The following is a 22,603-nucleotide window of genomic DNA, read 5'->3' as shown; positions in this document are numbered from 1 at the left end:
CTGCAGCTGCTCCCCAGCCAAACCCGCTGCCAACGCCTGCACCAGTACGTGCTCTCCCCGCTCGCCTCAGCACAGAATCACACAACAGCTGGGGTTGGAAGGCACCTCTGGAGCTCCTCCAGTTCAATCCCCACTTCACTGAGCCCCACACCTATGGCCCAGCCTCTGCTGTCACCCCAGTGCCACCACAGAGTCACACAGCAGCCACCCCGTGCCCTTCTACCATACGTGCACAGGTGAAGATGCTTTAACGGCCCCACTGCATCACAGCACACCCCAAAACAGCAGAGCTCGGTGCAGCAGACAGAGCAGACCCTTTGGGTGGCTCTTGCTGGCAGGACTGAGGCAGTCCCAGCTCTGTTTGAGGCCCCAAATGAAGCCCTGACACTTCCTCTTAATGCCGTAGAAGAGAGTTTGTTACCCCAGCCAGAGCCTTCCTTAGGGGAGCAGCGACAGGCAGAGAGCAAGGACCAAAGCTTCCATCCAAGTGCCTCCAGGGAGCAGAAAGACCTCTCCTGCTCAGAGCAAATTCTTCAGCTCCCGTGTCATGGCAGTGGTCACCAAAATAGCTCTCAAGGGTGGGCTGGTGACTACAATGGCAGCTGGGAGGCTCAGGAATTTCGGAGGCCCTCCCCTAACCCCCAGCCCAACCTCTGTGGTTGGCAGAGCCCTGGCTCATATCGTGTTTCGTCACCAGTGAAGCCTGCGCTACCCTGAGAAATTCTGCTGTGTGTGATTTTTCAATGTAAAAACCCTACCTTTAACCCCTTTTCCTCAGTGCCATAATGCCTGACTGTCCACGGGGAGCCTCAGCCCCTGTTTTGTTCTTGGACCTGACTGGAACTGGGCTGGATCTGTGTCTCACTGTAAGCTCCAGCTCCTGCTCTAACATGTCCTGGTGAGGGATTCCTCCCTCCCCGGCCTCACCGGGGCTATTCCTGTCAGACAAGCCACAATTTCTATTTTGGGTAAGAAGAAATTTGGGCAATGCAGGGAGCTTTCCCAGCTTGCAGATGGAACAGACATGTGCTACCCTACATCCTCCCTGGCACTGAAAGAAACCCAATCTTAAATTCAATCAACCAGCCAAAAAAAAAAAAAAGAATCAAATTAAGAAACTGAAGAGAAACAGATTCAGAACAGAAAGTACAGGTTGCTAATTAACTAACCATGAAGACCTTGCATTGAGACATGTCAAGTCTTCCCCATTTCTCATAGTCCAGAAAGCAAAACTAGACTTTGATCTATTTGCTGTGATCAGTCCCTCACGGGTCTGGCTTTCAATGCAGAAGACAGAGACTGTAGCAGCTCTTTGACTTCTGTAAGGGAAATGTCAGAGTCACAGAATCCCAGGATGGTTTGGGTGGGAAGGGACCTGAAAGCTCCTATTGTTCCACCCCGCTGCTATGGGCAGGGACACGTCCCACTGGACCAGGCTGCTCCAAGTCCCATCCAACCTGGCCTTGGACACTTCCAGGGATGGGGCACCCACAGCTTCTATCCAGCGGCTGCAGTGCACTGGGTGCATGGGCAAAGAGCATCCCCCAAGCGAGCATTCCCATGCTGCTTCCACTGGGAATTTTCAGTTCCAGTGGACAAACTGAATGGGCATCTCATCAGCCTTTGTTAAATCCTGCTCACAAAGGGACCCAGATGCGGCAACACAGACCAATCCAAGACAGACCACGACCTGCTCCCTTCTCTGGGGGCTGCTCTCGGGAAATCCTCATGGCCAGTTCCACCCACAGTTACAGCGGTCACTGGAGAGGTCTACACCTCCTGTTCCACAGCAGACAGACGGACCTGCACCTCCTCCTGCCCCACAGCAAGAACAGCTCCCTACAGATCCTCATGTCACACGGTGAGGGCAGGAACAGTTCCCTGCAGCCCCCTCACAGGGAACAAGAGCAGTAAAAGACACCCAGTCACTGTTCAGAGAACATCTGTGGTGAGAACTGGCCTGGAGACAGGGAGAAAGAGAAAACCACGATGGGAACAGGGCAAGAGCACCAGTCACTAGGATGAGGTTGTCCAGAGACAGACAAGCTGTTATTGACCCGCCTGCTCTCCACTGGCTGGACTGACCCTGGCTCAGTCTTCCAGCGGTCACCCAACAGCTCCTGAAGGACCACCAGAACCTCCCTGCCCCACGAGCCAGGCAGATGTACTTTTCAAACCAGAGCAGAGACAGGGCTGGCGACAGCTGGACAAACACAGGCACCCATGGACCCTTCCCTGAAACGGGACATTTATAGAAGCCGCCCATCACATTCCCGTGCCTGGCGTTCCCGGGCTGACACCGGCTGCACGGCACAACCCCAAATGCTGCTCTGCTCTGGACCGTGCTCAAGCTGACCCGCACGGAGGCAGCTGCTGCCTGGGGCTGACTCTCCCCCTCTTCCAGCTCCTGAGTTACACTCAGAGATGCTAAAAATAAACCTTTTCCTGATACTGCTTTGTTGTGCGGACAGCAAGAGGGAAAACCCCAAAGCTGGGAAGTGTGGGAACAAAGGAGGCAGAGCTGGAGCCAAAGCAGAGCTGCTGTTGGAGTGAGTCCTGGAGTAACAGAGGAGAGGGAACTGGAGAGAAGGCCTGGCTGCATGGAATGAGATGGAGACAGGAAAGGTAAAAGAGATGATCCTGAAACACCAGAACGGGAATGCAGAATGAGATGATGACAGCAAAGGGAGATTTTGCTGCAACAGGAGCAAAGGAAGAAGACTGAGGATGTGTGAAGGAGCAGGCAGAAACACAGCAGAATGGGTGTGATGCAGGAAAGATAAAAGAACAAAAAGATGGAAAGATGAGATTTTAAACAACACAGGAGAGGTTAAGTTTGTAATCCTTGAAGTTTGTGAAATCTGGAATTTCTCTTGGCCTCTACATATGAGGGACTGCCTGGCAGGGCACAGGACAGGAATGTCCACGGCAGGAGTCATGGTACACAACAGGACACAGGAGCTATGGGGCTCAGTCACGACACACAACCACAGCCACCTCAGTGCTGCAGGCCGGGGGGAATCTCAGCTTTGACAGAACCTCAGGGCAGTTTGGGTTGGACCCTGAAGACAGCCAGTCCCACCCTGCCATGGTCAGGGACATTTCCACTAAAGCACCAGGGGTGCACACTTCCACTAGACACACGGCTCCAAGCACTGTCCAACCTGGCCTTAAACCTTTTCTGGTTTTAATATTTTCAGAGTCAGCACCCTCATCCCTCCCGCTTCCTAACCCACAATGGATTTACAACTGAGCTGTGCACACAACACTGTCGTCACGGTGTCAGGAAGAATCTTTCTCTCCTTCCTTGGCAGCTTCCTGGAGCCTCTTCCTTCCACAACAAATCCCTGCACTCTCCCACTCACATTCCCTTCTCTCCCACCAGGCTGTTCTTTCTGTCTTGTTTCCAGCTCTGCTTTTTCCAACTTTTCAAACTTTGCCCCTTCCCTTCCCAAAAGGCAAAGCTGCCTGGCTCTCGCTCTCCTCATTTTCTTATTCCCATCTTTCTTTCTCAGCTATCTCCTGGTTCAGTGCCTGAGTCCCCCGCAGTTCTGCTTCCCAGTTTTCCTTTGCAGAGGATGCAGCCACCTCTCACGCTGCGGCACAGGCGGAGGGCAGGTCCTGGAAGGAAGGTATTGGGAATACACCTGCAGAGCCCCTCAGTGCCTCCCCTGCAGGGACCCCCCCTCCACAGCCCCCCCGGACCCGCAGCCCCCACTCACGGCACGGTTGCCTCTCTGCAGGCCACTGCTGGGCAGCGCGGCCAGGGTCCGGTAGTCCAGGCGCAGGGGCTCACTGGGGACATTCTGGAGAGGGGTAAAAACACCACAAACACCAGGAACAGGTCAGGCCCAAAGTCAGTTAAATCCATGAGAAAGAGCAGTGAAAAGGGAACCACCCCAGTAATAACCAAGGCCTTATCTCCAAACTCTGATGAGTGCCCACTGCCTGGAAAAAGAGCTGGAATTGCCCGAAACAGCACCATGTGAACTCGCGGCAGGAGCCAGGCTTGAGAAACCCCACAGAGAACGTGTCACTGCAGACCCCTGGCCACCCACTACAGCTCAGATCCCTCCGCTCACCCTTTCCCCATGTCCACTTCCTCACGGAGCAGAGAATGTGCCACACCTACCCGTTTGTTCCAACGGCACCCGGAATGACTGCATCTGGACACACGTACGAATCCAGGCCTGCAAATTCCCCTACCGTTCTTTTTTCCCACCTTAACTCAGACTCACTGTACAACTTTGACTTCAACTCAATTTTGCTTCCCATGTATTGCCTTTCTAACCCTAAATAGAAGCCAAGGTTTCTCACCCAGCCCATTTTCCTCAATCCCTGACACATCTCTTCAGTTCTGATCTCATCTCTTATCCCCAAAGCCACATCCTTCTGGGGAGGGAGTGGAGAACACAAGCTTTGGGGAACAAACTCTTTTAGGGGACTTCTGCAGCCTTCCAGTCTAGCTGCAGCCCTTTCCTGAGGCTCTCCAGCCCCTCCCCTGTGCCGCTCACCTCCGCCTCCTCCTCAAGCTGCTGCGTGGCTGCCTCCCGCTCCCTACGCATCCGCTCCTTCCGTGGGACAGACAGAGCCAGAGCAGAGAGACAAGAGAGAGGCAGAGAGGTCACACGTGCTGGGCAGGAACTGCTGAGGGGACACGGGTGCAGGGCCAGCACAAACCCAGCACCAACACTGGGGCTGGGGAAGGAGGAGCTGGGATTCAGCACCTGCACTCTCACTGCCAGCAGGAAGGACGGGGAGAGAACCAGATCACCTGGGTGCCACAGGTGAGAGGGGAGAGCAGGTGTCCCCGAGATCCTCAGCAGGGACAATCCTGGGAAAGTAAGGAGAGCTGCAGTGCCCCCAAGCATAAGCTACACCAAGGGAGAGGAGGAGCTTGCTCACTGCTGGAAGAGACACCCTGATGGAGCACAGACAGGACAGGCTGGAAGGGAATGGAGAAACAAATCTACAGAGCACAGGCCTTGTTGGCTTACAGCATCGCACACAGAATGGTGCAAACACGCACAAAGGGACGGAAAGGTCTCGGCACGGGCTCGGCTCAGCACCAGCTGCCAGCCTGTGGTCACTCAGCACTGCAGGGGCATTAGAGAGTGACCAGTGACCAATCCCCAAAGCCCCAGCCACGGGCTTGCTTCCAGGCTGCAAGAGCAAGGGAACAGCGCAGGACTTGTGCTAAGGATTGATTTCTGGGCACTGATATTTCTGTGACTTGTCACCTGGCACACCTCTGGCCTGGGGACAGCACAGCAGCATCCTTCCCTTGTCTCTGGAACCCTCACAGCTGTTCTTCCCAAGCAGGAACCAGATGGTCTTAAGTCCTGACACTGGGAGGATCTGAGGTAGAAGGCAGCTGAGAGGGAGTCAGCTGAAAATTCTGCTGAGCACCCGGGCCCTGTTCTTTAGCAGATTCCATGCCTTACAGATTCCCACTGCCCCACATCACCCCTTGACCTCCAAGCAAGGATAAGCAGCACAAAAAGTCACTAATGGTCTGGAGGATCACAGCTCCCAAAAGGATATTTGAGGGATTTTTAAGGTAAAGTTTATTCTGAATCTGGTTATGCTCATGTTGGCCAAGAGTTCTCTGTAGGGTGAGGGTTGCAGGTGACACTAATCTGATGTGTGACTCTTCTCTGAGGTCACATTCTGAGGAGTGACAGGAGCACCAGTCAGCCCAGACAGAGCTGTGGCACGCTCCAAATCCATCTCTGACAACAGCAGGATCTGCTTTAAGACTAGAAAAATAACTACAGCCACAGAGCCAGGAGAGAGCCCCAGGAGTCAGAGACTCAAGAGTTACTGACACCTCTACTAGAAACTGAATTATCAGAGAACTGGAGGCAAGAGGTGTCAGCAGTGGATGGGTTTGAAAACTTCCACCATGAGTAGAGAAAAGGCATAATTCCTCCCAGTTATTCAGTTCACAGCTTGCTGTGGGCTGGAGACAACGTTTGGTCTTTCTTGATCTTGTGCAAGAATGAACATGAAACATTGAAGAGGAAGGAAAACAGTCCAAAAAGCGGTGACAGAAATTACCAGGGATCTGGCCCTGGGAGAGGAACTTCCTTCAGTATCCCAATGGCCATGATGGAGTGTTGACTCCACTGGGATAAATTTAATCATCAAAACCAATTTTAGAGACATAATCCCAGATTCAAGGTTTAAAAGGCCCAGCAGAAAAACATTCTTTGCTCATGGGCCTCAGGAGCCCAGGAGGTCCAAGGAGCCTGGAGCATCCATTGCTGCCTCCTCCTGACACACCAAGGGAAGGGGCACCAAAATACATCAGCCTTCTTTAAAATGACATATGGCCACTGCTAATTCACCAGTCATAAAGGTTTTTCTGGGCTTTTTCTGACCCAAGTATTTTTAAGTAATCTCAGTATAAATTTTGGCAAAGTCCTCCTCTACCTGAGGCTGGACAAATGCCACCCCTGAGCAGCACAGTCTGGGGCCACCTTTGGTATATTCACAGGTGTTAGGAATGCTGATACTGACCCACAGCACCTGAAGTCTCCTGGAACATATTTCAATCCATATAGCCATATTCAAATCCATATACTGCCAACATTAAAACTGGCAGAAATATCCTTTGCTCAGACAGGAACACAATGAAATCAGGTTTGCTGAAACCACATCAAAACACTCAGAGTTCCTGCCCAGGCAAGGAATAAGACATTTTACAGGAAAAAACCTAAATCTGATTTGAATTGCCTCTGCTCTGGGCTGAACCAAGAGAACTCTGAGATTCCTCCTACCCAAATTAGTCAGGATTTGTGTTGGAAGAGACCCTCCAGGGTCGACTTGTTCAACCCTGCAATGAGGGACATCTTCAACTGCATCAGGCTGAAGATCATTCTGTAAGGTCATTTGGCTTCCATCCAGAACTGCCACCCTCACCCTGCTCTTGTAGGGCAGCAAAGTGAACAAGCTCAGGAACTGCAGCTGCAGAGAGAACCCAGGGAAACCTCAGGTGCATCTGAACCAGAAACCTGACAAAGCACCTTCACACATCTGCCAGGAGAGCAGATTCCCCACTGACAACACTGAAGAATTCAGTTTTCCCTCTTCTTCCACTGACTCTGACTGGATAAATTACTGTTTTAAGAGGGAGGACTGGAAACTTTAAGTCCTCAAGAGGCTCGAGTCTGCTGATCTCTTTCTGTGCAAGGCTGAGCTAGTGGGCAGACACAAAATTCACAGCAAAGCAGAGAAATGACCACGTGAACTGAGGAGCACAAAGCTGTGACTGATCAACAGCATCACTTCTCCACTCAGGGCAGCTCGGAGCTGTGTGCTTTCATCTTTGCTCACAAAAGCTCAGGCAGTCACAGGGTGCTGGACAGAGAAAACTGATTAAATTTAGGACTTCCAATTTTTCTTGAAGCTGCAGCTTGGCCAGGAGGTACCAGCAAGTAACAAGAGTGGTCTTTGTGAATACCACAGGAACATCACCAGAGAGGGGCACAGGGAAGTACAGCAAAGCCAAAGAGCAGCCAGGGCAACAGAGCAGTGCACTACAGAGAGGGAATGCCCAGAGCTCCATGCCACGGCACTGACACCGGGGCAGAGATCAGAACTCCCACGGCACAGACAACGGGGCAGAGCTTCAGAGCTCCCCATGGCACCACAGTGGAGCAGAGATAACCTATGACACCTGCCTTGGGACTCACAGAGCCACTGCCACAAACAGATTCTGCTACACAAATGATCTCTCACCACTTTCTCCACTTCTTCTCTCTCCCACTGAGTGGCTTCTCTCACCATTTCCATCTCCTAGGAGAGAGCAGAGTTAGAGCCACCTCACCCAGCACTCTCTCCACACCTGCAGCATCTAGAACCTCATGAAGGTGTCACAGTCCCATCCTAGGGTGTTTCTGATCCAAGTGCTGGGCCCTGCTGATCCCATGCCACGTCCACTGCACAGCACACTGCAGGCTGCATGCACCAAGGGAGACACTAGAGACTTCCAGAAACGTGCTTCCAGCTCAGCCACAACACTCACCTTCTGCAGGATCTCCAGTTCCTCGGGGCTCAAGTCCCGGTCGATGGAGGAGATGCTCTCCAGGCTGTTCTTGCGCCCAATGCCAGCAGCGAAAGGGTTGGCAATGATGCCTGGGGACATCTGCAAAGCAAACGGCAAATCACACCTGGTGGGAGCCCACTCCAAAACTTCCCTATTCCAGCCCCCCAGATGCAGGACAATCCCAACCAAGTCAGAAATAGAACCCTTTAAACAACCTGGAACCTTATACCATAGAATCCCAGACTGGTTTGGGTTGAAGGCACCTGAAGGACATCCAGCTCCATCACTGCCATCTAGGCTGACAACTGTTTGAAGAACCCAAGGCCTAAGTGAGCTGAATTTAAATAGATCCAGGTGCAAGGAGGGGACAAGGTGAGCAGGGACTGGCTTCATGTTCTGCTAGGGAATACAAAGGCTGGCTAGCTAAGCCTTGGAAACAGAAATCTGAGAGGGCACAGGATTGCTCCAGGGAAGCTTTACTCTGTGGGGAAAGATGAACACCAATAAAGAGCCAGACCATCTATTGTAAATGCAATGCTGACCAAGAAAAAATAGGCATAAATAGCCTAGTGAAAATAAGCTTGAAAACCCTTTTTTTTTTTCAGTGCGGTGCTCTTGTGGGACAGTTCTGGAACCAGCAGGAGAGAGACAGTCCCAAGGGACCACTGCTTTTCTGGACTGGAGATCCCCTCCAGTTCATATCACAGGTCAGATTTTGAAATCTGGCACCCCGAAAACCAAAAAAAAATTCACAGCAGAAGGTCGGAAAAAGGCAGGGTTCTTTGAAGAGCGAGCTGGGATCTGCCTGGGGGAACCGCGGTGACCCACGCTCCAGCGCTCACCTCGATGGCAGCCGCGGCCTTGGGGTCGAAGCCGTCGCAGACCAGCACGAGGAGCGCGTCGCCCACGCCCCGCAGGATCTGCACGGCCTCCGTGTGCGTCATGCCCAGCAGGCTCTGGTGGTTCACCTCCAGGATCCGCATCCCCACCTTCAGGCGGCCGTCCCGGGCGGCGGCCCCGGAGGAGCTCACCTGCGACACAGGCTGAGGTCAGAGGAGAGGGAAGAGCGTGGGGAAGGAGAGGACAGCGCACACGGGGACCACAGCCCGCAGCTGCACGTCAGGGGAGGCGTCTACGGAGAGGGCAGAACAGGAAGAACCTGCACAGGCTGGTGGAGGGAACAGGCGTGGAAGAATCTTTCACGTGAGACAAAAGAATGTCAATTTGAAATGTGCTGTCCCAAGGAAAGAAGCACGTGAGAAGGAAAAGCTGTCACATCATGATGCATAGAAATCATTTTGTGGTGGGAGAGACACACAGTGGAGATGCAAATGAAGACAAACTAAGGAGGAAGGGATCAGACACGCAAACAGGAAGAAGAACAAAAGCATCGCTTTGTTTCTTGGTTACCACAAATATCCAGGGAAAATTAGAGGCAGGAAAACCCCTCCAGATAGTATAGGTAAGAGAGGTTGAGGGGAGTGACGTAGCTCAAGGGAGAGTGGGGAAGTTCAGGATTTTGGTTCCCTGCAAGCCAAACCAACAGGTATTGGGAAAAACAGGGAGGGGAGATGGGGCAAACCAGCTCTGTGCCACAGCTAAACTGTGAACCTTCCAACTCCCAAATGCTGAAATGCTGCAGGAGAGAAAACCAAACCCAATTACTCAAAATAACTGTCAGTTAGAATAATCCCAGGTTTTCTTCTGCTGCTGTTAAGAGCGTCCCAGGGGAAAGTGCAATGGACACTCTGAAAGAGGGAATGTATTCCTTTAATTTTAGAACTCAGATAAATCTAACAGTTACAGCCACATAACAACAAATGCTGAATGCTCCCTTGCCTTAACAACAACCAATTATCAATTATCAGGGCTGACTGCCAATTACGGAGCGTCCTCAGCCATGAGGACAACTCGCATCAGTTTGTAGCCCAATAAAACACCTGAAGAGGGAACCAGTGACACCAAGGTGAACACCCAGAGTCCTCTTTGTCAGCAGCAAGACCAAAATGACACCACTTATTGCTACCAGCAAAGAAGAGGCAATAAAAACTTTTTGGAAACGGCTGGGAGGAGCAAAAAGCGATAAGCATAAGTTGAACAAGAAAACATGTCATTTCTGGAGGAACAGTGATGTGAGAAATACGTGACACAAGCAGTCACCTGAAAAAGGAACAAAGTTACACACAGGGTGCATGGCACAGGAGAAAAGGTCAGGAATTCCTGCTGCTTCCCATGGAAGGAGGAAAGAGCTTGCACATGTAAGTGGGCAGGAAGCCACAGGCACAGGGGACCAAAAGGAATGTGGGTACAAGGAAAGATGTCTGGGTTTGCATTACAGAGAAAAACGCAAGAGAAGAAACACAAAGAAACAAAAAATAAAGGCAAGCTGGAAATAAAATAAGAAACTGTGTAGCTGTTGTAGAGGAGAAAATATGAAAGGACAAGGACTTGTCTCCTTTACTGGAGGGAGAATCTCCAGAACTGATGCACCTGTGAAAGCTGAGAGCGTATTCCAACAGCTCCCCAGGGATCACCCTTCCCCCCCAGCAGTGCCTGGGTGCTCTGGTACCTTGGAGATGAAGATGCCTTCATCAGTGGGATCAAACGGATTGCCAGCATGGCCCTTTGCTCCACCTCGGATGCTGATGCCCAGCTTCTCTCCTGGAGCCTTTTCAATGCATATTTCCTGGAAACACAGAAGAGCATCCTTGTTTCCGGCCCAAGTTCAGCTGAGGGAACCCTCCTGGATGAGCCCCATCCCTCATTTGGCAGCCTATTCCTGGTGGTGAGCACCTGCCCTTTTCTGTTCCCGGGTGACAGAGTCACCAGGCCATGGCAGAGATCCTCACCACGCCCCGGCTGGAGATGCACGTACAAGAGACTGGATTCTGCCAAAGGAGAAGGAAATTCCAGCCAGGAGTCTGGTTGTATCCTCGCCCTAGGCCTCCAGCCCGGTAAAGAGCTGCCCCAGAAGCCACCGTGTGCGATTGCCCCCGGCCCCCTCATGCAGAACCCACCTGCATGCCAGGGGGAGGGGGGTCTCTCCGGACCACCATGGTGAGCTCCTGAGCGTTGGAGAGCAGTGCGTTGACGGCCTCCTGGTGGGTGGCGTGGCGCAGGTCGATGCTGTTCACCTCCAGGATCCTGTCCCCCACGCGGAGCCCGCTGCGCGACGCCAGCCCCCGCGGGATGACCTGCGGGGAGCCATCAGCACAACTGGAGCAGGGAGGTTCATGCCTCCTCGGAGACGTGATTGTGTCCCCGGGCACCCTCCAACACCCGGCAGGCCCCTTCTGACCCCTCTCTCTGCAGACAAAATTCCTCAAGAGGTGGAATATCTGGGAACACTGGCAAAGAGTGAAGTGGGATGTGCTTTGAAGTGCAATTCCATACGTTATTCTCATATTCGGAATTTAATCTGAACCAATCCAGCAATACCATTGTTTTGCCTAGGACTGACAGCACCAGTACTACTCCAGTCCTCACCCAGTGCTCTGCAGGGGCTCCTGAGAGCTACAGAGGGTCTAAACATAAAACCAAACCTGTGCTCCTGTGAAACAAAGGAGTCAGCAAAGAACGGGTGAAATCTGTGAGCACATGGGCAAACAGGGATGGAGGGAAAGAGTTAGCGAGGCTTTGAGAAGAGCAAATCCTGCCTCATTGACCTGCCGATGCACTGCAAGAAAAACCATGGGCACATGGAGGAAGAGACCCGGCAGGCATCACTCCTGGAATTCCAAACAGCCCTTAGCAAGGTCTGAACCCAGGCACAGGCGTCAGAGCAGTCAGGTTCAGCATCGCCAAGTGACAAGAGAAGTCAGGAAGTAGAAAGAGCTCAGCAGGGATGTCCTCTCCAGTCTCCCTACTCCAAGCATGGATGTGCAGGATGGTGAGGGAATGGGCTGCAGCCAGTGGCCAGCCTGTGTGCTGTCCCTGAATGAATGGAGCTGATGTTACCACTGGAATGGGAAGGTGGGATCAAAGGACACTGGCCTGAGTGCAGCAGAGCAGCTCTGGGTGCCCCAGCAGCGACACACTCATCCCACCAGCACTTTCCCAGTAATGACTGGCTTTCTGCAACGCCAGCATCTTCCCAGGGCTCATTAAAGCCAACATGAACTCAGCAATTTCAGAAGCTAACTGGGATCCCTCCAAAGGGTTCAGCATGCATTATACAGGTTTTGAGGTTTTTATATGCCCTCAGATGGCTCCAGCAGCAGCATATCCAGCACAAACAACCCTCCACACATCCCTCTCCTATGCCCTTATGTCACAAATCCATCCCGTACATCCGGACTCACATCAAAATCCTTCATCTTAATCCCAATAATCAACAGCTCAGGAACACTCAGAGCAGCTTTCCTGGAACTCTACCTTGGAGATGAAGACACCTGGCTCATGAATCCCAAAGGGATGACTGGAATGGTCGCTGCCTCCAACGATGCTGAGGCCCAGGGGGCCACCTGCTTTCACCAGGTGAATTTCCTAAAGGTAGAAGAAGCAGCGTCAAAGGCAATGAAGGATATCAGATACAGACCATAAACACTGACAGACATGGAGTTGGGGCGTTTTACACAGGTAAGCACAAGGCGAACACTCATGGGATAAGGGGGTTCCCCATGTGGGACTCCGCAGCCTGAAGAAGAGCTAGAATGGGGCTCCAAGAGAACTGGAGAGGAATTTTGGACAAGGGCCTGGAGTGACACAAGGGGAATGGGTTCCCCCTGAGAGTGGGCAGGGTTAGATGGGATACTGGGGAGAAATGCTTCCCTGTGAGGGTGGGGAGGCCCTGGCACCGGCTGCCCTGAGAAGCTGTGGCTACTTCCTCCCTGGAAGTTTTCAAGGCCAGGTTGGATGGGGCTTGGAGCAGCCTGGGACAGTGGAAGGTGTCCCCGCCCATGGCAGGGGTGCGTCTGTCTGGGCTTCCAGGTCCCTTCCACCCCAAGCTCAGGCCTTTCTGCAATGACATCTCCAGGCCCCAATAACCCAGCAGGACAGTCCCCAACACAACACCAATCTTCCAAAGGGAACCCGGGCAGGACCGCAGCATCCCCGCCCCAAAGCCAAGCTCACCTCGATGGGGTACTGATCCTCCAGCCCTTTGGAGAGGTGGTTCCTCGGCGGCGCGGGCGTCTCCTCGGGCGGGCTGTCCCCGGGGCCGGGGGGCGGTGGGGGGGAGTGCATGCGCCCGCGGGGCGCGCCGGGCGAGTCTCCCTCGCCGGGCTGCTCCGCGCCCTCTCTCTCTACCAGCAGCACGATGGTGGGGGAGGCCGCGGTAAGCAGCGCTACGGCCTGATCATGCCTGGCTTCTGTCATGTCTACCCCATTGATCTAGAACGACCCGCAAACTCGGCGTCAGACGGACGCGAGCCCCGGGGAGCCCTGTCCTGCTGGCACGTGGCCCCCGCTTCGAGCCTGAGCCCCAAACACCTCGTACCTCTCCCAGGTCCCTGTGACCTGGCAAAGGGACACAGCCGCCTGCTCGTTCCCACTGATCCCAATTCCCTTCCTACTCAGCTCTCCTGCCCCTTTCCCGTGTTCCCTGCACACCTGCTGCCCAGCAGCACCACTGACACGGTGCTCAAGGGGACGCAGGCCGCGTGTGATGTTCCACCTCCCAGCCAAAGGTCTCAGGGGAGAAGCCAAACCAGTGATTGCCAGTGCAACGCCCCAACACAGGCATGAGCTGAAGCACCTACTGCCTTATCCCTGAGGCACCTGCGCTCGTTAGTCACACAAAGCCCCGACACAGACACTGCAGGCACGATTTGAGGGGTGACAGGACCTGCCGCTGGGCCACCGCCTGCCCATGCTGGGCAAGGTCATGGTAGCCCAGGGAAGATGCCAGCTCTAGGGCATTAAAAGCGACCCCAGGTACAGAGAGATTTGAAAGAACAGAGAGTCTTTTCTACAAAATTAAGATTTAAAACTGGCTCCCGAGAAGCTCAAAGGACTGGAAAGGACATGACTGTTCTCCACAGATGTACAAGGGGCAGAAACCTGAGGAGAGCCGAGCTGAGAGAACACAGCCAAAACAACAAAACTTGACAGGAAAAAGTTGAAGCTGAAAATTAAAAGGTTTCTAGTCATTAGGTTCTGGAAAAGCTTTCCAAAATAAACAGTGGGGACATGAAAAAAGGAGCTGCCAAGATGGGGTTTGATCAGCTCCTGAAATAGTTACAGCAACTGGGCTTTGTAGCCCAACTCCCCACTGCCTGATTTCCAGAAATATTATTGTTACTCCCCAGCTCCTTCCCAGGGAGCAGCTTCTGGACTAAGCTGACATGCACCATCTGCCAGGGCTTTGTCCAGACCCCCCCGTGACCCTCCCTCCCTCCCAGCACTGACCCCACCCGCCCCATCCCACCCACAGCTGTGGGTTCTGCTCTCCTTAGGACAGGAGGAAGAAGCACAAGCGGCCCTGGACTGCCCTGGGAACTCCACAGTGTCACCTCTGCTGAGAGCACTGTCCCCAAAGGGACACCTCTGGCACGAACCACAAGGATGTCAAGGCAGCAGCTGGCACATGCCCACAGGAAGAGGAGGGATGGAAGGAACCTGGGCAGTGGCTGCTGAGCACAGGACACGGCATCGAGCAGGAGAGCTAGCGAATTAACCACACAGGGGCACAGCCCTAAACGGAGTGCAGGTAACAGACACACGGCTCAGGCACTCCCAGGTGGATCCTTAAAGCAGTCACCAAAAGCAATCACCCAGAGGAATCACCCACACCAGAGAAATGCAACCAAACCTGGCAGCCGATTCGCAGGAGAAACGGAGATTATATGGGACTGTCTCAGCACATCTCCCGTAGGAAAGGGCCAAGTGGTTGCAGGAAGCTTGAAGGAGGTGTGAGAATATGCAGCACTTATTATGGGATGTTTAACAGAACAGAAAGAGGACTGGAGGTGAGGAACAAGCACAGGGAAATACAGGGGAGAACAAGAGGCTGCTTGCTGGTCAGTGCTGGTCTGGCCAAGCTCTGGGCCTGACTCCACATCTGCTCTGCCTTGTCCCCACATTCTGCATCTACTGCGCCAGTTCACTCTGTTCTGGGCACGTGTGCCAGAGCTACCGGTAAAATTCAAGCTGGACTAGCCAGCAAGTAGGAATCCAAAACATGGGAAGACTCAAGAGCTGGCCCAGAAGCTGGATGAAAGGCTTGGGGTGTGACCAAAGAGCCTGGAAGACCTGGCTGCTTGGAGCAGAGGCTGGAGACCTGCAGCCAGGAGCATTTACTGGAGTGACTGAGGGAGGACGTGTGCACGTTCTGCCAGCAAGCCGAATCCCAGTGAGCCGGAGGGCAGGACCAGGGAGAAGCTGGCCCTTGTTCCTGCCCTGTGAGCGCTACCTGTGCTCAGGTGTGCACCTGTAAAGGTACTGCCCCCTCCTGCCCCTGTCATTTGGGACCCGCTGTGTCTGCAGTGTGTTCCACATCTGGAGTTTGCACTTCTCCCTGCTGACAGCTGCCCCTGGGAGCAGGGAGAGCAGCAGCCCTGTGTCCAGGGAGAGGAAGGGAGGATTCCTTGGGTCCTCTGATGGTTAACAAAGACAACATGCAGGAGATTTGGCTCTTTGTTCTATCACCAGATCAAGGCCAAACACGCTCACTGAGTGGGAACAAGATGATCTTGAAGGTGCCTTCCACCCCAAGCCTTGCTCTGGCGCTACAGCACTGTGATGACACTGCACACACAGACCTGCAGCAGCATAACCCACTCTCCTTTCTCTCCTGTTTTCCTGCCCCTGACAGGATGAGAGCGGTCAGATGGGGTCAGACCAGAAGGGCACAGTGGTGCCTCCCTGGAGCAGGGACCAGAGCACAGTCAGAGGTGTCTCAAATGTAACAGCCCTTGGTGCATTTCACCCAGTAACTCTCCACTACCTGGCAATCCTGGTGGCTAATTTTCCATGGCAGCATGGCTCTCTGAGGGCCATGGGGAAGGGACAGTATCTGTCCTTTCCCTGCTCCACGTATTTCTCTTGTGTGCCAGGGAATTACATCACCCTGACAAATCTCTAAGGGGTCACACTGCCTCATTAGGACTTCACGTGTCACCCACCACTATCCTAAATCTCCCCACAATCAGTTTTCTTCCCAGTCCCACCCCAGAAATACCAAGCTGTCCTTAGCAACTGCCCCCAATCCTGCACCCTCCCTGCTAGATTCCCATCCCACAACTCCAGCTCTCCAGCACTCCCCCCAGCAGGTCCCTGTCCAGTGTCTTCCCCCACCAAAATGACTCCCAAGAGACACAGGAACACAGGGAAGCAGGGGAGTGAGTGACAGTCGCTGGGGCATGTTGAGGGGTGTTAACTCAGGGGACACCGAGGCTGGGCTCTTCAATCCATGTGCTCAAAGCTCCCCTAAGAAGGTCAAAGGAGCAATCCCAGTTCTTCTGCTGAGGAGAAGTCCAGGAGGATTTAGAGCACAGGGGAAGAGCAGGAAGCTGTGCTGTATTTATTTTCTTAAAAAACAGAATTCTTTGGCAAAGTGAGAGCTGAGCATGACCAGGAGACCACAGCTTTGGAAATGTTGAGTCCTCATGCTTGAGGAACCCATGAGCCCTGTACCAGGGAGGGTCCTCCCCTTTCTCATGCAGGTACAGGCAACCTGCACCCACATCCTAGAAATCATGGCATCGTGGAAGCTTTCCAATAAAAAACAGGAAATTGCTGCTTCAAAAGAGTTGTAAGCAAGCTTGGAAGTTCTGGGAGTAGTCCTGGTGAGTGTTCTCCTGCAAGGTGCCGTGTTCCTGCACTCGTCAGAGGTGAGCACGGGAGCACCAAACCTGCACAGTCACACACACCTCAGCACAGGTAACCAAGGGAACCCCGCTGGGGGTGTCAGGAATAACGACAGCAACGCCTCAGCCATGTCAAAATCCAGCAGAGGCCTGAGCTCTGTAAGACATGAGCTCACACATCCCACTAGGAATCCACCGCGTGCTATTGCTGGGGAATTAGATCTGCCTTTCCTATGAAGCTGCCCATGGATATAAATAGAGCTGCTGAAGCAGGGTGGAGACAGGTTTGACTTCTGAATCTGTTCTGATTTTGTGTCTCCTTTTTGCACAGGTTGAGCAAACCAAACACAAATGATGGGCTTCAGTACTGATGGGCTCCAGTACCATGGAGCATCAAACCATAAGCAAATCCAAAAAAATTCAGTCAATCTGGCATTAATCACGGTCAGGGCTTGATTTTGGGGAGTGGGGAGCACTAGGAGGGAGGGAGAGATGCTATACCAGTTCAAGCCTCCTGCCAAGACACCAGTGTCAGACCTGGGGCCAAGCTCCACTAAAATGTTGTGCCCAAGCAAATACAGCACAGCCCCAGCCCAGGGATAGAGCAGACAGAAGCCAGCACTGACGAGGCTGTATCAGTGTTTACTCACGCCAGCGCTGTGGTAACACGTGCTCTTATCACAGCAGCTGGGCCAGAAACCCACCACCAGCACCAGAACCTGGAGGTTTCTCTCAGAGGCAGCATGCGAGCGCAGGAAGAGGGTCAGGAGCTCAGGAGAGGCTCCCACAGGAGGGGAGCGAGGACCAGGAGGCAGAGACACGAGGTTAGAGCAGTGAGATCCGCACGGACAGGACGGGAGGCCAGGGCCAGAGCTCCAAGTGAAGCAGGGAAGCACGGAGGTACCCCTGCACTGCTCCACAGCATCCCTGGGCAGCTCCTTCTGCTCCAGCCCACACTGACCCTGCCACCCCACTGTGCCCCAAGGGGGTCCCTTGTCCCCGTGGCCGAGCCCCACAGCTGCCACCCAGGCTCCAGAGGGACACCGGGCTGGGGCAGTGCTGCTGTGTCCCCTCCCTCCATGCCATTCCTGGGGAAAGCACTTGCAGAAAGCATTTGGGGAAAGGGGAGGTGTAACTGCACCCACCACCAGAAAGGGGAGAGCCACTCAAATTACATGCTCTCCCCAGAAGGCTCAGGAGCTGAAAAAAGGACCCCCAAAATCCAGCTCCAGTAACAGAGAAGCAGCCCCTGCACAAGGAAGGGCACGGAGCCGAGTCAGTCCCTTCCTTGCACACACACTCACCGAGATGACTCTGTCTCCGACGCGCAGGATCCCATCCCGGTGGGCTGCACCACCCTCTGCGATCCGGGAGATGAAGATCCCCTGGAGGATCAGGAAAGTCAGAGCTGCCCAGGCTGTCCCTCACCTGAGCCTGGCTCTCCAGACCTGTTCCAGACACCAGGCAGGTCCCAGCCCTCTCCCCTCCACAGACCCTTCCCCTGCCCTGACACTTCCCGTTTGTTCCCTGCTCCACACAAACCCTCTGCTCCCAGAGCCCTGACAGCAAAGCCCTCCTGTGGCCCAGAGCCTGGAATCTGTGCCAAGAGGGCAGCAGTAGGATTAGATATCACTGGCAGGGATTGGGAGCCCCAGCCCCCATCCTTCTATAAAAAAGATGGAGAGGGACTTTGGACAAGGGCCTGGAGTGACAGCATAAAGAGGAATGGCTTCCCACTGCCAGAGAACAGGGTGAGATGGGATATTGGGAAGGAATTGCTCCCTCTCAGGGTGGTGAGGCCCTGGCACAGGTTGCCCAGAGAAGCTGTGGCTGTCCCATCCTTGAGAGTGTTCAAGGCCTGGTGGGCAGGGCTTGGATCAACCTGGGACAGCAGAAGCTGGTCATGAAAAGGGGATGGAATAGGTGAGGCTTAAGGTCCCTCCAAACTCAAACCATAATGGAATTCCATGAGTCCCTGACTTAACAACACCTGGCTCTCAGAGACTACCTGGCCCACCAGCCCAGGGCCAGGCTGCATGACCAGGAATGAGGAGGATTCGGGGATCCCAGGGGATCAGGACTGACCGTGTCCCCAGCCCGGTAAGGAGTGGAGCCCTTGCCACCAGCGATGCTGAAGCCGAGGCCCTTCTCGTTGCGCATCAGGCAGGTGGAAAACCTCTCGGTGGCCGGAGCTCCCTCGGGGCACTCGGGGAAGCGCAGCCCCCCGCGCCGCTCTCGGGGGCTGTAGTCGTCCTCGGGGCGCAGGGGGGTGACAGTGATGGCGTTCTCCGGCTCCACCATCCGCTCCCGCAGCACCGTCATGGACACGGAGCTGCCCGAGCCCCGCAGCGCCTCCACGGCCACGTGGTGCTCGGCACAGTGCAGGGACACCCCGTTCACCTGGGCAGAGACAGCGACAGCGGCCGCTCGGACACAGCTCCGACCAACACACAACGTCTCCTCAGACACAGCCCAAACCAACACACAACATCCCCTCACATACAGCTCTGACCAATGCACAGCGTCCCCTCACACACAGATCTGACCAACACAGAGCGTCCCCTCACACACAGCTCCGACCAACGCACAGTATCCCCTCACACAGCCCAAACCAACACACACAGCCCAAACCAACACACAACATCCCCTCACACACAGCTCCGACCAACACACAGCTCCGGCCTCACACACAGCTCTGACCAACGCACAGCGTCCCCTCAGACACAGTTCTGACCAACGCACAGTGTCCCCTCACACACAGCCCAAACCAACACACACAGCCCAAACCAACACACAACATCCCCTCACACACAGCTCTGACCAATGCACAGCGTCCCCTCACACACAGCTCCGACCAACACACAACGTCTCCTCAGACACAGCCCAAACCAACACACACAGCCCAAACCAACACACAACATCCCCTCACACACAGCTCCGACCAACGCACAGCTCCGGCCTCACACACAGCTCTGACCAATGCACAGCGTCCCCTCACACACAGCTCCAACAAACGCACAGCGTCCCCTCAGACATAGCTCTGACCAATGCACAGTGTCCCCTCACACACAGCCCAAACCAATACACACAGCCCAAACCAACACACACAGCCCAAACCAACACATAACATCCCCTCAGACACAGCTCTGACCAACGCACAGCGTCCCCTCACACACAGCTCCGACAAACGCACAGCTCTGGCCTCAAACAGCTCCGACCAATGCACAACATCCCCTCAGACACGGCTCCAATCAACACACAGCTCCGTCCTCACACACAGCTCCGACCAACGCACAGCCCAAACCAACACACAGCTCCAGCTTCACACAGCTCTGACCAAGGCACAGTGTCCCCTCACACACAGCTTCGACCAACGCACAGCTCCGGCCTCACACAGCTCCGACCAACGCAGAGCATCCCCTCACACACAGCTTCGACCAACGCACAGCTCCGGCCTCACACAGCTCCAGCCAACGCACAGTGTCCCCTCACACACAGCTCTGACCAACGCACAGCTCCAACCAACGCACAGTGTCCCCTCACACAAAGCCCAAACCAACACACAGCATCCCCTCAGACACAGCTCCGACCAACACACAGCGTCCCCTCACACACAGCTCCAGCCTCACACACAGCTCCGACCAACACACAGCGTCCCCTCACACACAGCTCCGACCAACACACATTATCACCTCACACACAGCTCTCACCAACACCCAGCATCCCCTCACACACGGCCCAAACCAACACACACGGCCCTGACTCAGCCACCACTGCCTGAGGAACTGGCTCAGCCCTGCCCCACCTGGGCCCTGCTCCCACAGGTGTGTCCAGACCTCTGGGAAGTTCTCCTGCATCTCCTGTTATCCCAGGCCAGGGCAACCAAGGAAAGGCCCTCTCAGGGGAATTCCTTCCCCACAGGGAGTCCTAATTCCCTGCACCTGTATCATCCCTACAGGCAACATCCCAGACAGGTAACTCCCCACACAGAAACATCTCTACCAACAAAATTCAGCAAACTTTAACACAACTCAGGTCGACCCTTGCTCATCTTCCAGAAGGTGAACACCATCCACCCGCTCACACTCTTGAAACACCTGGAGCTGTCAGTGTGACAGTCCCTCAGCGTGGGGAATGTCACAGAGCAGGTCAGCTCGAGTGGGGCACGTAAGGGAGAACCAGGGGAAAAGGCCCAGGCAGCCTGGGCTGGACAGGGCTTGGAGCAATCTGGTCCAGTGGAAGGTGTCCCTGCCCATGGCAGGGGGTGAAATGAGATGAGCTTTAAGGTCCCTTCCCACCCAAACAATTCCCATGGCTGGCTCCCTGGGTAACAAGTTATTTTACAGGGTTCACCTTGGCCCTGCCCAGGTATGCACAGCTTGGCCTGCTGGGGATGTGCTTTTTCCTACCTGGGTCACACAACACTTCAGAGCTAGGCCAGAGTAAATGCAGGAGCTTATAAAGCAGTAAAAGATTCATGGTAACATAAATTAAACAACTATCTCTGGGCCAAAAGGATTTTGTTTAGCTCTTACACATCTCCTAATCCTTCATTCTGTCTAAAACGTGTGGTGCAAAGCCATTCCCAACGATTTCGTGCCTGCACTCCAAGTTAGCAGAAGCACTTGCTTTGTCACAGGAGTCAAGTCCTTACCTCCAGAAGCTTGTCACCAACACGGACGCCTGCGCGAGCTGCAGGACCCTCCTCAGACACACGGGAAATGAAGATGCCCTGGAAACAAAGCAGCTGCTCTATGGAGAGCCCATTCCTCACCCCTTCGGAGTGCAGAGACCCCTCAGCTCCGAGGAGAGGGGTCAGTCCTGAACCCAGAAGGAGGGGATGTGGTAACCACATCAGCCTGCTTGGGAGCCAGGAGAAGGGAACAGGAATCCCATTGCAGGGCTGCCCCAAGGTGACAAGGGGCACAGAACCCCACGGCAGGGCTGGCCCCAGGGGGGACACAAGACCAGGGAATGCCATGTTAACCCTCTCCCGGTGGAACTGGCACGACAGCTGATGCCACCAGCTGGGGAACAACCCCACACTGTGCCCCCGGGACACAGCTGGGAAGGAACCCCTTGCTCCCACGGCTGCCCCAGGTCAGACCATCCCGCTCCAGGGGCAGGAATCTGTTCCACCCCACCCGCCTCTCACTCTGGGGGAGTTCAGGGCTGCTCCCACCCGGCCCCAAATGCTCACGCCTAAGGACACCCAGCCTCGCTGCGGAGCACCAGTGCCCGAGCGCAGGTGCCTCAGCAGTGACACAGCCCAGGCCTTACCTCATCGTCGCCCTTATAGGGCGTGGAGCCCTTGCCCCCCGCGATGCTGATGCCCAGCCCCCCCGTCTGCCGCACGATGGTCAGCGTCAGCTGGAAGCAAAAGGGACAGCAGTTATGGGTCAGGGCACCCGAGAGCAAGGGACAACTCTCTGAATAACAAACAGCAGCTCCAAGTCATCTGCTGACACACTGGGGGAGCCCTGGCACCCGTGGGTGAGCCCTGGCGCCCACGCCCCAGAGGCACCACCACCACAATGCGTGAAACACACAAATCCCTCCCCACAGCTGAGTCCTGACCCAGCAGTCAGCTTGCTCACGATGGACACAGCAGAAGGGGATTCCACCACAAAGCAAAACTGGGCAGCCACGGGCTGGGGCTGGATCACAGAACAGGGACAGCATTCACACCACAGCCTGGCTCTGCCATGGGGCTCCCTTTGAGTGTAATTCCATCAGCCACCGGGGGATCCCAGGTCACCACAGCGTAGTGTGCAGTGACAAGGATGGCACCTTGTCCAGAACACTC

The 22,603-nt window shown here is 54.5% G+C and overlaps 1 protein-coding gene across 22 annotated transcripts in view; it reads right to left on the bottom strand.

Annotated features, from left to right (window-relative positions):
• SCRIB (scribble planar cell polarity protein) overlaps positions 1–22,603 on the bottom strand; it is a 98,305-nt gene that overhangs the window by 29,302 nt on the left and 46,400 nt on the right. For 16 of the 22 annotated variants that reach the window (XM_040091343.2, XM_040091349.2, XM_040091353.2 and 13 more), the window contains 13 exons: positions 22,078–22,167; positions 21,452–21,529; positions 18,883–19,197; positions 18,102–18,182; positions 13,124–13,381; positions 12,425–12,535; positions 11,068–11,244; positions 10,620–10,736; positions 8,893–9,081; positions 8,030–8,149; positions 7,744–7,800; positions 4,515–4,571; positions 3,723–3,806 (listed from right to left, as the gene is read on the bottom strand). In XM_040091343.2, the coding sequence (XP_039947277.1) occupies positions 3,723–3,806; positions 4,515–4,571; positions 7,744–7,800; positions 8,030–8,149; positions 8,893–9,081; positions 10,620–10,736; positions 11,068–11,244; positions 12,425–12,535; positions 13,124–13,381; positions 18,102–18,182; positions 18,883–19,197; positions 21,452–21,529; positions 22,078–22,167 (1,734 nt within the window). The remainder of the gene's footprint in view (positions 1–3,722; positions 3,807–4,514; positions 4,572–7,743; positions 7,801–8,029; positions 8,150–8,892; positions 9,082–10,619; positions 10,737–11,067; positions 11,245–12,424; positions 12,536–13,123; positions 13,382–18,101; positions 18,183–18,882; positions 19,198–21,451; positions 21,530–22,077; positions 22,168–22,603) is intronic. The other 6 variants (XM_040091350.2, XM_040091361.2, XM_040091365.2 and 3 more) reach the window with 3 other exon arrangements.

The sequence above is a fragment of the Hirundo rustica genome (assembly GCF_015227805.2).
Source record: "Hirundo rustica isolate bHirRus1 chromosome 1 unlocalized genomic scaffold, bHirRus1.pri.v3 SUPER_1_unloc_1, whole genome shotgun sequence".
Taxonomy (NCBI): Eukaryota; Metazoa; Chordata; class Aves; order Passeriformes; family Hirundinidae; genus Hirundo; species Hirundo rustica.
This window is presented reverse-complemented; position numbering and strand designations above follow the sequence as displayed.